Genomic DNA, 12,172 nt, shown 5'->3' with positions numbered 1-12,172 from the left:
AATTGTAGGCGTCGTTCGAAGTGCACCTACGTTAAAGAATGTTGTGAATATGCTTGGCACTCATAGGAAGTGGGAATTGACATAATACGATTAGGGACAAGGAAAGTAGGGAGCCGCCAACAAGTTTTTAAGGAATTTGTAAACCGTTCAGGGATCATAAAAGGCAACCACGATTAAGGGACAACGATAGGCAACAACGATTGACCCGTGAAGGTTACACCCCATTCATAATCCATGAGATTACTAACTCCATATGGTTCGGAACCATGAAAGGAGGATCGGGGATGATGGTATGAAGTGAGTCATGGAGTCACATTCGCCCGTATTGGCCTGTACTCGATTCTTATAGTGAAAAGCATTCCTGCGATCTCAAAGGCATACAAACTAAATATTCAATTTGCTCCAAACTATTATTAAGCTAAATTGGTTTAATATTAATGCAACATATAATTCTAAAATATTAGTGATCACTTGATTAAACAACAAGATTAAAAAGGAATCTAAACCGGTTGTCCAAATTATCTTATTAGGCGTGAATTTCAATTACATATTCCTTTTAACATGTAATATGGTGATCATAATAACACTAGAATAAACATTAATATTGGAAGCAATTCAACAATAATAACGTTAGTCAAATCGAATAATAAATTAACCTAATCATGATACTAGCAATATTAAAATAAAATAAGAGTAATTAAATTAATTAATTACTCACATTCTGCTTATTCCTTTAAATTGCTACATCATGAATAAACTGTTAGTAACTCAATAAAAAAAATATAAAGCAAATGAAAATTAAATTAAATAAATATAGATTTGATTTGGTCCAAACCCTTAATTTATTTATACCTTTCACGCCTTGGTTTAAGGGCAGAACCTCGGGTTTAGTATAGACTCCTTGGAGTGCTTAAGGGAAGAATGGTGGGATTAGGAATATAGGTTTAAGGCTTAGAATATGGGAGAGAGAGAAGAGAATGATTTTTGGTGTAAAAGAGAGAAAGAGAGAAGGATTTTATGCCCCGAACTGCAGAAAGGGGGGTCCTATTTATAGGGAAAATTGAGTAGAAGGAACACACGGGACCCTAAACAGATAAAAACCCTAAAAAATAACACCGCGACACGGCGAAGAACACTGTGACACGATGCCAGGCACCGTCAGACGGGGCACACTCCTGTGACACGGTGGAAAATAGTGCGACGCGGGAAATAATTAAGGTACGAGAGAGAAAACGCGTGAAGGGTTTATGCGGAAAGGACACGGAGATGCCCCATGTCACAGCACAGGCACCGTGACACGACATTGTCCACCGTGGCACAGTGCAGTATGCCGTGTCACGGTGTGAAAAAGCACGCGTAAATTACACGAAATATCCCCGTGTCACAGAATGGGCACCGTGTCACGGGAAATTGCACCGTGACGCGGTGCAAAATCCCGTGACACGGTGGATTAAATGTGCAGAATTACACAAAAAGGGCACCGTGTCACGGCAATAAGCCCCGTGACACGTCAGCATTTGCCGCGTCACGGCGTTTTAGCTGTTGCGCGGTAATTTCAGTTTTTTTACCTGTTTTTAAAATAATCATAACTTTTGATCCGTAACTTGGAATAAGGAATAAAATATATCATTGGAAATCTTATCAAGTTTGATTTCCAACCCAATTAGAATAAGGTCAAAATGATTTGTAGATTTTATGATATGGCTGTTTTAGTGGAAGGGTGTCGGTTTTAGGCCGAGTTTAGTGTTTTGCTCATATCTTTTTTGTTATAGCTCGGAATTGGGCTTATGATATATGGTTGGAAAGATTATTTAAAGTCCTATACAACCAAATAATAATTAGATCAAAATTATATAGCCATAAAATCAGTTTCTCTCGGTTTTGCGATGTGGACACGAAAAGTGAAAAATAGGTTATGGTTTAGGGAAATGAGCTAGAAATTGGATTGGTTCATGAAATATATTGGATAGAACATGGATTTGAGCACTGCAAAGATTAAATACTCAACTCGACCAATAAGGCGGTGAAAGGTGTTCATCATCGGGTTTGGTTTTGGGGAGACATTTTTAGGTGTATACACTATCGCGAGTGCGAAGCTTTGTAAGCTTTCAAGTAAGAGCTCGAGTCGAGGGAAGCACGCGTTAAGGGTATATCCGCCTTTCTCTCTCAGTTGTTAATTAATTATGTTTTTGATTAATATACACGTTTTAGTTGCTTTAATTTGTGTGCGGGTCATGGGATGGGGTTTAGTTCCACGTGATGTTGGACATCACAAAACCCAACAGGTTGACCATCCTTTTCCCCCTTATCTCCCGTTGGCCACCATCACCCCTTTCATTAATTTGGTTCTTATCTACTTAAACATGCTCAAATCAAGTCCAAAACAATTGCAATTTGCTTCTAAATCACCTTAGAATCACATACATACATACATAATCAAAACCAAACACAAGTATCAATTACAAGCAAGATCCACAAAATTAAAAATCCCCAAATCGATTTCATAGGGTTTTTCAAAATCAAGGAGGCGATTGTCGTCATGGTTATTAGGGGGAAAGGGAGGGTCGTTCGGCGGTGGAGGAGGACGCCAGGGGTGGGGGTATCTGGACAGCGGGTCCGGTGATTGGTTATATATATATTAAACCTAATCACATCATATCACTAATATATTAAGCCAATCTCGCAGCCAGGCCACGAGACAACGACACTTGGTATTCTTATTTTTCGCCAAGTGTCGCGCCACGTAGACGAAAAGTAGGTATTATTATGACACATATGATAATATAAATAGCGGTTTTGGATAAATTTTTTAAAATAAAAATGTTGTATGGAGTTTAATTATCACTATACTTCTACTATTTTATATGTATAAAATTAATTATAACTTTTATTAATTATCATATAACTCGGGTTTTTTTTTATCATAAAATTTGTTTCAAAAAGTTCTTTCAAATGAGATTCATTTAAAATATATTTAATTTTGTTAAAAAAATAATAGAAAATCAGTAAAAATAATTGTGGTTTGGTAAAAAAAAAATTTCATTTAAGTAAAAATAATTTAAGTTTAATAACAATAATTTCAAGTCAATAATAAGTTAATAACATACACATCTATTTACAAACAAAACTACAAAAAGTACACTATTCTATAAAACAAACATTTACAAAAAATTGGATGTACAATATTGTACATCCGCTATAAAGTTATTTTAAAATGATCAAAAGTTACCTTTAGTATATATATAAGTTACCCCGATATAAATAAAAGTACTATGCTATATTGATAAAAGTTACCTAAAAAGGTCTAAAAGTTACTCTAAATTCAATTAAAGTTATCTTGATGTATATTTATATTTACTGTACATCGGATGTATACAAAACCTTTTGATTTATAAATAAGCGATGGAATATCATATGTCTAAATATCCTACATTATCAAAAGTCAAAAAGTTTATCCAAAAATTTTATCAATCATTTTAGGACAAAACTAGGTTTTTATTTATTTATTTTTTTTTTTTAGGAAAACTAGTTTTTAAATAATTTGGTGGGTTAGAGGTTAATTAGAAGAAATAAGAAAAAAAAATTAGAATCTAATTAAGTTAATTAGAGAGTGATTGATAATATAGGTATTCTCTCAAGGAAAAAAAAATGAATGTGGTGACTTTTTTTTAACCAAAAAGCTTTAAAAAGAATTTTAGTTTTATTTATTTATTTATTTATTTTTGCAAAATGGTGTTTTAAAAAGTTTTTTCTAACAAATTTTCATATGAATTAATTATTTCAAAATAAGATGAGCAAAATAGAGTACTATTAGCCATACTAGGACCTTCGAGCCGAGCCCGAATAGTGGTAGGCTCGGCTTGAGCTCGTTTGTCTCATATCAGGCTCGGCTCGAGCTCGAAGCTCGACGAGCTTTAGAAATCTAGGCTCGGTTCGAGCTCGTGACTCCATACGCGGGTTCGAAGCTCGGCTCGAGCTCGTGACTCCATACAGCCAGTTAAAGCCGATTTTTTTTCCAAAACCATTTAATCAAATAAAAATGTTGTAGACTCCAATGTTATTAATTACTACTCATAAATTCAATTTATCAAACCATATTACATACACACAAATTCCGATTAACTTTTACAATACCCTAATAATTGATTACAATTTACTTTTACATACAAGCTAAGGAGATTGATATATGCGACGATGACGTGGTGTAGTGACTGAGCGTCTGGTCTAGTGGTGACGATGAGGATGTCGGTGGAGCGGTGGTGTGTTGGTATTGAGATGGAGATGTAATGTTTTTACTGATGCAAGTAGATAAATAGAGAATTAGAGGAGAGAGTAAAGAGCTTCCATGTTAAGGAGTTAGGTTTTTTTTTTTTTAGTTTATATATGAAAGACCTAAGGTATGTGAGGCTGGGCTTTTATTTTTGGGCCGAAATAAACAAATACATATAATTAGATTTGGTTTATAGTTTGATTTTTACAGTAGATTTTATTCAGATTTTAAATATTCATACTTAAATTTAACTAAAAACAAAAAGTTTATATTTTTCCAAAATACACTACGTTTAAATTTAATCGAGCCTGTTCACGAGCTTTTGAGCCGAGCTTTGACTTGCTCGGCTCGGCTCGTTAAGGTTTCGAGCCGAACTCGAACTCGAGTCGAGCCTCGTCAAATCAAGTTTTGACCGAATCGAGCTCGAACAGTTCACGAATAGCTCAGTCTCATTATCACCCCTAAGCCATACTCCATGATTTCTAAGGCAATTTTGCCATATATTTATTGAGGGAATATGGTTTATTTATTAAATTTATCTCTTTGCTTTTAGAGATTAGGATAATTAGATTCCTCATTACGTCAATTCCTGTCAAATTTGGTATGGAAGCTTCATGTCTTGGCATCTAGCCTAACTTAATCGGTTAATCCTCTCCATTCTATGATTTCTATCTCTTTCTCTTTCCTTTGAAAATTCCTTTCACTTTACTGGTCAATGCCAGAGAATTAGATTCTTCACTGTTTTTCACATTTTTTTCTTTTCAATTCCCAGATTAATGGCTGATTAATTATCACAATTTTATGCAGGATCTTCCATCTCTTCTGAAGCCAGATCTTTGTGTTTGATGCTTTCATAATCCACTACTTCTGTGGATTATGACATCAACTTTCACATCAAATTTCAGTTTTTTTTTTTTTTTTTTTTGAATCTGTCTGGGTTGATTTTATTTTGGAAATTGGCTCCATAATTTGAAGAAACCCCTTCTAATTTTTCTGGGTCTAATAAATTTGTGAAAATGATACAGTAATTTTGCACAGATTTGTAAAACCCCCTTCTATTTTTTTTTTTTTTTTTTTTTCTGAAATGGCAACCTAATTCTTCCAAAATTTACAACCCTTTTAATTTTTCTGGATTTTTCTTTCAGAACAATGGAAGATCAGGAGTTTTCTGATGAACATTTGAATTTAGTTACAGTAGAGGGGGAAGAAGAAGAGGAATTTCGAAGTTGTTGCGGGGAAGATAGTGAAGATGAATGTTTGAGTGAAGAAAGTAGTGAAGATGAATGTTTGAGTGAAGAAGATAGGAAAAATAAATGTTTAAAGGAGGAAGAAGATAGTGAAGATGAATGTGATGATTTAACAGTAAAGATGTGTTTTAAGGGTATTTCAATTGATGGGTTTGGTGATTCTTGTAGTTCTGGATTTACTGGAATTGGTGTTGTTATTCAAGGTTCAAAAGGATTTTCTGATATAATTGTTCAGAAAAGGCTTGAATTTTATGTTGATGGTTTAGTTGCTGATTATTTGGCTTTGATGGATGGTTTGCTAGAGGTTTTTAAGAGTAGTATTAATAATATTAGACGTGTTTTCGCTACGACTGATTCTAAGACTCTCTATGGACAGGTATTTCTGTGTTCAATTTGTATCTTGTGATGTTATGGATTCATATTGTTTTTAATATTGTCGAATTTTTCTGAGTTCGGGTTTAATTGTGCTGCTGAAGTTTTTTGGTCTTAGGAACATTTTCATGCCATATAGAATCTTAGAAATGAACTGCTAGTTGAAAACTATACTGTAAATGAGAGAAGTTTGTTGTGTGTTCTGCATTGAATAAGATTGAGTTAGTTGCTTGTTCTGTGCTGATTGCTTCAATCATTCACTCAGCTAATTTGTTTATCCTTTGGTTTTAATGGTCATAGAAGTAATTTTTATTTGTTGACCCCAGCAATTGAAGTTTCACCGATGTTGGATTTCACTAAAAGCGAATTGTGTTGGTTGATAGTAATCTAAGAGTAACTGTGTTGTTCTCATTCACTCATTGCATCTCGAAAACTTGTCTCTTCGTGTATATGTGTGTTGGACATCTAGATTTTGGTTATGAATTATGATATGAAAAGTGAAGAAGAATAAAATTTAAGTATACTGGCTTTATCTAAAATTAAAATATTTTCGATTGCATAGGCTAATGATTCATGTATACTTTTATTTGGCAGAATTTTTCTTACATGTAATTGTTTAGTGCATAAATTTGTCTCTGTGTAGCTGTTGATTTGTTGTTTTGTTGCACAGATCATGCTTAAGGAGAGCCTTGATATTCCTCTCATAGTAGCATTCAGGGAGAGGGTACTTGAACTTGTGGGCCAGTTAGATGCTTTTAGTTTGAAACATGTCCCAAGTGTTGAAGTGGAGAGGCCTTTGCAACTGGCTCAGGTGGCAATTGGTTTGTTCACCTTGCATGAGGTTAGTCATGGTTCACTTCAAAATTGTTCGGTATGTTGCGATGATAAGCCATCTTCAATGATGCTCACTTTAAGATGCTCACACAAATTTTGTTCCCAATGCCTGAAGACCCATGCTAATGAAAAAGTAGAGGCTGGTCAAGTCCCCATTGGATGCCCTGAGATAAGATGCAACTATTTACTCTCGAAATCCGAATGCAAGTTATTTCTTCCAGTTATTTTCTTTGATGTTTTAGACAAAGCAATAGAAGAATTTAATGTGCTTAGTTCAGATAAAATTTACTGTCCCTATCAAAATTGTTTGGCTCTGCTTGATCCTAGTGAGGCAAGCTCCTCAGATGAATCCAATGGGTGTTGCATTGATTGTCCAGTTTGTCAGAGATCTATCTGTGTGAATTGTGGGGTTCCCTCGCATAATTCATTAACTTGTGGGGAGTATCAAGATCTTCCACTGGACGAGAGAGGTTCGTCGGATCTTTCTTTGCACTGTTTGGCACAGGATAGGGGATGGAGGCATTGCCAACAGTGCAGGAGGATGATCGATCTGGCACAAGGTTGTTACCACATGACCTGTTGGTAAGCGTTCCTCTATCTTGAATGTAATTTTACAAAATCCTATACGGCAGTTTGTTTGTTTTTATTTTTAGCTTTAGTCGACAGTACAAAGTTTACCTATTAACTGAAGGCTATTTGTATTTGGTATTTCGGAAAACATAGAATATGTCCGATTTGCTTATGAGATGATGATACTGAAGATATGCAAAAAACGTTATTGAATGTGGTTGGAGTTTGTTACTCTGATAAGATTATGTGTATTAGTGTATTACATACTGTTATTTGCGATATTGATTCTACATTGTTGTAAAGAATCAAGGCATGCTAAAAACAAGGTGTTATTAGTTTTAAAGAAATTAGGGGTTCAGGTAAGGGAAAATATATGTATTTTATGAGGGGTCATCCAACAATACTTTTGGAGGAAAAAGGAAACTTTTGTACTAGGGGTGTGATGGATGTGTATCATATTCACATGTCCTTTGAAAAATACAAGAATAAGGGTCACTCACGATACTTTTGGCTGGAATGAGAAATTTTTGTACTAGGATTGTGATGGATGTGTATCATATCCATATGTTCTTTGAATGTGTATCATATCCATATGTCCTTTGAAGTGTATAAGAACTCGGGTCACCCAAGAATATATTTAGGTAAAGGAAACTTTTATTCTAGGGATGTGTTGGATGCTTTGAACTTACAAGAATAGGAAGAGTTGGGGGGGGGGGGTTGGGGGGAATAAAAAGAGAGGTTAATATAAGGATCCTATGTGGATTGATTTTGGGTGAAGAAAGTTAATGGAAAACTATTTATTTAAGATGAAATGTATTGCTAAGTATTAAGTTATGTGGAATACAATTAAGTAAGATGCCTAGAGTTGATTAATTTTTAGACATTCAATACTTAGCATGTAGAATTGCATGGAGTTATTGCATGAGAGCGTAGTAGAAGAGCATAGGATTGTGTGTGTGTGGGGGGGGGGGGGGGGAGGTGGAAAGAAGGAATGGATCAAACAACAGGATTAGATGCAAATGATTCCTAGATAGAATCAGGATCTCGTTGAAATTGATGTTTTCAGAGACTTGCTTGGAAGATCTTTCATTACACATACTAATGTTAAAAGGAGCATTGGGCAATAGTTAGTCAAAGTCGTCAGCTAGTAGGTGGAACGGTTTTTATTTTAAATCATCTTATAATAATGCATTTTAGGATTGAATGTTTGAAACGTTTTGAGCTTTGAGGTTTAAAGAGTATGCATAGCATTAAATGATGCTTTTCCGAAGTGTTTAAATATTAAAGATGAAGAGAAGTGAAAAAATGGATATGAATCTTTGTCCTACAAATTTCAAGGCTAAGAAACTACTCCTTCACAAAGAAAATAGGTTCACTAAATTAACACTGATACCCATTAGTCTAGGATTCGAGGTCATCAACTGAAATAAAAAGAACAACGTTAGAGCAGCAATCTTATGAATAAAGATCTAAGAAATTTTTATGTTCTCTTAAATAGTCAAATTCTCGCTGTAATGCATCATAAATTTCACATGACACTTTAAAATTTGTTAGAAATAACTGTAAATTAGCTGTCTTTGATGCTTAGGGCCTTTTCTCTTCATATTATTTTCAGTTCAGCTTAGCTCAGCTCTAATAAGTTAAGTTCAGTTTAGTTTTTAATTTTCTTCTCTCATAAAATATTCAATTCAGCTCAGCTCAGTTCCAATAAGTTCAGTTCACCTTAGTTCAGTCAATCAGAACCAGGCCCTTAGTCTCCAAATGAGTAGCCATGAAATAAGCATGTAGCTAAGCCTACTAGAATGTGACAACCACACTTTTGCATTATGTGTACTATCCTTGAAATGTTTAAAACATAATATGTGTACTTTTACCTTTTTTTTTGGGGTTCTACGCACTTCATCTTTAGTCGATTTTTACAATTCTCCTTTGCTATTTTACCTCGCAATATCTGTACCTTTTCCATCAAGAATTTCGTTCCTTTGCTAGAACACTCAACTAATCTCGCCGTCCTTGAATTTTTCTGTTATATCAGTTTGCTACTGAAACTAAATCATTAGAACATGTTCTCATTGTTATTGAAATCATGAACCAACCATAAATTCTATGATTTTCTTCTAGCATTCTATTTTGCTAGAACACTTCACTAATCTTGATGTCCTCGAATTTTTCATTTTATTGGTGTCTTACTGAACCAAAATGAATAGCACATGTAGTTCTCTTTTGTAATGAAATTATGAACCAGCCACCATATCTATGATTTTCTTTTAGCATATGATTTTTTTTTTTTATTTTTTTTTTGTTTTATTTTCTTAGGAGGGCTTGAAACTTTTGCTTTCGATAAGAAATTTTAGGTTAGAGTTAATTTTTTCTTCAGCAGAAGCTATGTTAAGAACTTCTCAGCCTTGATTTTTACAATTTTGTCATTCAATGGGTTAAGAAATATTCCATTTGGATTGTTCAAGCTCCTTCAACACTCTTTCTTTTTTCCTTTGCACATCTTCATCTACTATTTCATGTGCTTTGTAAGGAAATTTTGATATATACACTTATGCTTGCTGAAGCTCAGAGGCTTGTCAGAGATACTCTGTATTAGATGAAAAACTTGTTTTTATAATTAAGGCCTTGTAGGTGTCTATAATATTAGAATAACAGCATAAAACCATAAATAGCCTTGTGTGTTGAATGCGGCAGTTTATTTTCTTTATACTTTCAGTGGAAACAGAAATCTAGCATCATTTTTTAGTTTTGGTGGGAGAAGGAATTGGTACACATTAGGAGATAATTTTGTTAGATAGTCATTGGCTGTATTAGGCATTCTCAAGAAAATATACAGTTTTTCATTTGGGTTGAGCCTTAATTTAACAAATTGATATCTTCCATAATACCTGTACTATGTCAACTTTCTCTTTTTGGGTTGAGCTTTTAAAGTATGTCCACTTCAAACTTGCCAAATAGCATCATGAAATTACTCAAGGAAATTATTTCGTGAACTGAACTGACTCCTCGATCAACACCCAACACATCACTTTCTCGAATTCCCTTTTGCTGCTCATACTTTCTTTCCTTCTCATCTGTCTGTGAAAAGCACTATAAGTGGTGTTTAATGGTCTTCGAGGTATATCACAGGAAAGAGATTGAGGGTGAAGCTCAAGTCCTTGCGGTCTTGGGCTTTATTTAACTTATGAAGGTTGCATTGTTCCATTCTCATGATCCTTAAAATTCTGTGTCTCTGTCGTATCATCAACCTAGTACCCATTCTGTAGTAGCTTGTAATGAAAGCTTTATGACAATCTTTTAGGTATCTACAAGGTAGAGATGGGGAGTGAAGCTCGAGTCCATATTGTCTTGGGCCTTATTAATGTCAACTTTTAGCTATGTCAACTTTTAAAGGCTGCATATTCCATTCTCTTGATTCGTTCTACATAAAATTCAGTGTCTAGTTGTCAGCCTAATATTTATCCTCTAGCAGTCTGCAGCAAATGCATTTTGACAATCTTGATCCAACTTAGTAACGAGGGTTGGAATCATTACAAATTTACAACACATGTATAATTAACATTGCATTAAGTCATAGAGTAGAACTGGAATATTGTTTCAGGACTAATTTTCTTTAGAATGAGTGATTAAGTGATTAGTTTTGCAGATATGTCCAAAATGTGATGGATTTTTAAATTAGCAATTTGCCCTACCCAAACACCAGTTTTCATCTTGATGGGGCTGCTCCTGCTTATAATCTGCTGTAGCATAATGGCCATGCTATCTGAAAAGAAAAGTGGTTGATTCTAAACATGAGCATATCAGAACATTTTGCACAATATGAACTGCGTCACTGATGCATCTGCTTTATCCAAGCCCTAGTCTTTGCTCCTTTCATTTACAGTATATGCATTAGTAATACATAATCCATAGTGTAGTTAATAATAGATATTTTGACATTGTTTGTTGTAAATTCTACTTAGCTGATTTCCTTTTATTTTGTTTTGATGATCTGTAGGTGTGGCCATGAGTTTTGTTATTCCTGTGGTGCTGAATATAGGGAAGGGCAACAAACATGTCAATGTGCTTTCTGGGATGAAGGTCGTTCCGAGGATTCTATTAGGCCTACCACCCCTGACACTGACCATTGGGCATGGACTTCATTTGATACATTTCCCATGATCCTAGATGCTTACTCTGATCAAGAGCGTTCGCAACTGGCTATCATTCAGAGATTCCTTGCTGGTGGCTTCAGCTTGAGTGATCATCGCTCTTGTCAGTTGCCACCTCCACCCTGTACAGATTCCTACATTGATGCCATGAAAGATCTCCATCAGCTTCCTTGGCTGGAGAGGTTTGTTTCTGTAATAAGTGATAATTATTATGATGACTACATTCGCTAACACCGCTATTAAGATCAATTGAGATTGTAATTCCCAAATTCGCCATTGTGGGGAAGCATTGGAGTTTTTTACTCTTTCGAATTGTTTGAACTGCAGTGTTCATAAGTGTACACTTTGAATGTAGTTTTCATTGATCATACATGTGATTGTGCCTCATCACCTGTCCACGTCTGCTTTTGTACTCCTTTGAAAATTTGCTACTTCATATAAATTATTTTCTTATGAGTTTGAAGTGCAAATCATTGGCAATACTGCATTAGAGTTTGGTAATTTCTATGTGCAATTCTTCTTCTATTTATTATTAATTGACATGTTTTGACTTACTACTACTACTCAAATAAGTTAGTTTAACTTCTCTTGAAAGTATGTACTCGGTAATAAGTAGATATAAATTTAAAGGTCCGAAGCTATCTGCGAGTTAACAGTTTTTATGTTACACCATGTGTTTTCAGCTGTTTTTGGCCCTAAAATGTCACAGATAAATAGTATTGTCTTTA

General features: G+C 34.6%; 1 protein-coding gene across 1 annotated transcript; it reads left to right on the top strand.

The window, feature by feature from the left end:
• Positions 1 to 4,802: 4,802 nt before the first annotated feature.
• On the top strand, positions 4,803 to 11,900 carry LOC110706209. Its single transcript, XM_021884105.1, has 3 exons — positions 4,803 to 5,893; positions 6,560 to 7,305; positions 11,291 to 11,900. Exons 1-3 carry the CDS (start codon positions 5,420 to 5,422, stop codon positions 11,673 to 11,675), a joined length of 1,605 nt encoding a protein of 534 aa, XP_021739797.1. The 5' UTR covers positions 4,803 to 5,419; the 3' UTR covers positions 11,676 to 11,900.
• The last annotated feature ends 272 nt before the right edge of the window (positions 11,901 to 12,172 follow it).

Source organism: Chenopodium quinoa, unplaced genomic scaffold, assembly GCF_001683475.1.
Source record: "Chenopodium quinoa cultivar QQ74 unplaced genomic scaffold, ASM168347v1, whole genome shotgun sequence".
Taxonomy (NCBI): Eukaryota; Viridiplantae; Streptophyta; class Magnoliopsida; order Caryophyllales; family Amaranthaceae; genus Chenopodium; species Chenopodium quinoa.
Note: the sequence above shows the minus strand (reverse complement) of the source record. Positions and strands in the feature narration are given on the sequence as shown.

Bases quoted from the DNA above. Each gene is read 5' to 3' on its own strand.
- LOC110706209 (XM_021884105.1), top strand. From the start codon at position 5,420: ATGGAAGATCAGGAGTTTTCTGATGAACATTTGAATTTAGTTACAGTA. The intron at 5,894-6,559 runs GTATTTCTGTGT...TTTGTTGCACAG, and splicing joins CTAAGACTCTCTATGGACAG to ATCATGCTTAAGGAGAGCCT. The intron at 7,306-11,290 runs GTAAGCGTTCCT...GATGATCTGTAG, and splicing joins TGTTACCACATGACCTGTTG to GTGTGGCCATGAGTTTTGTT.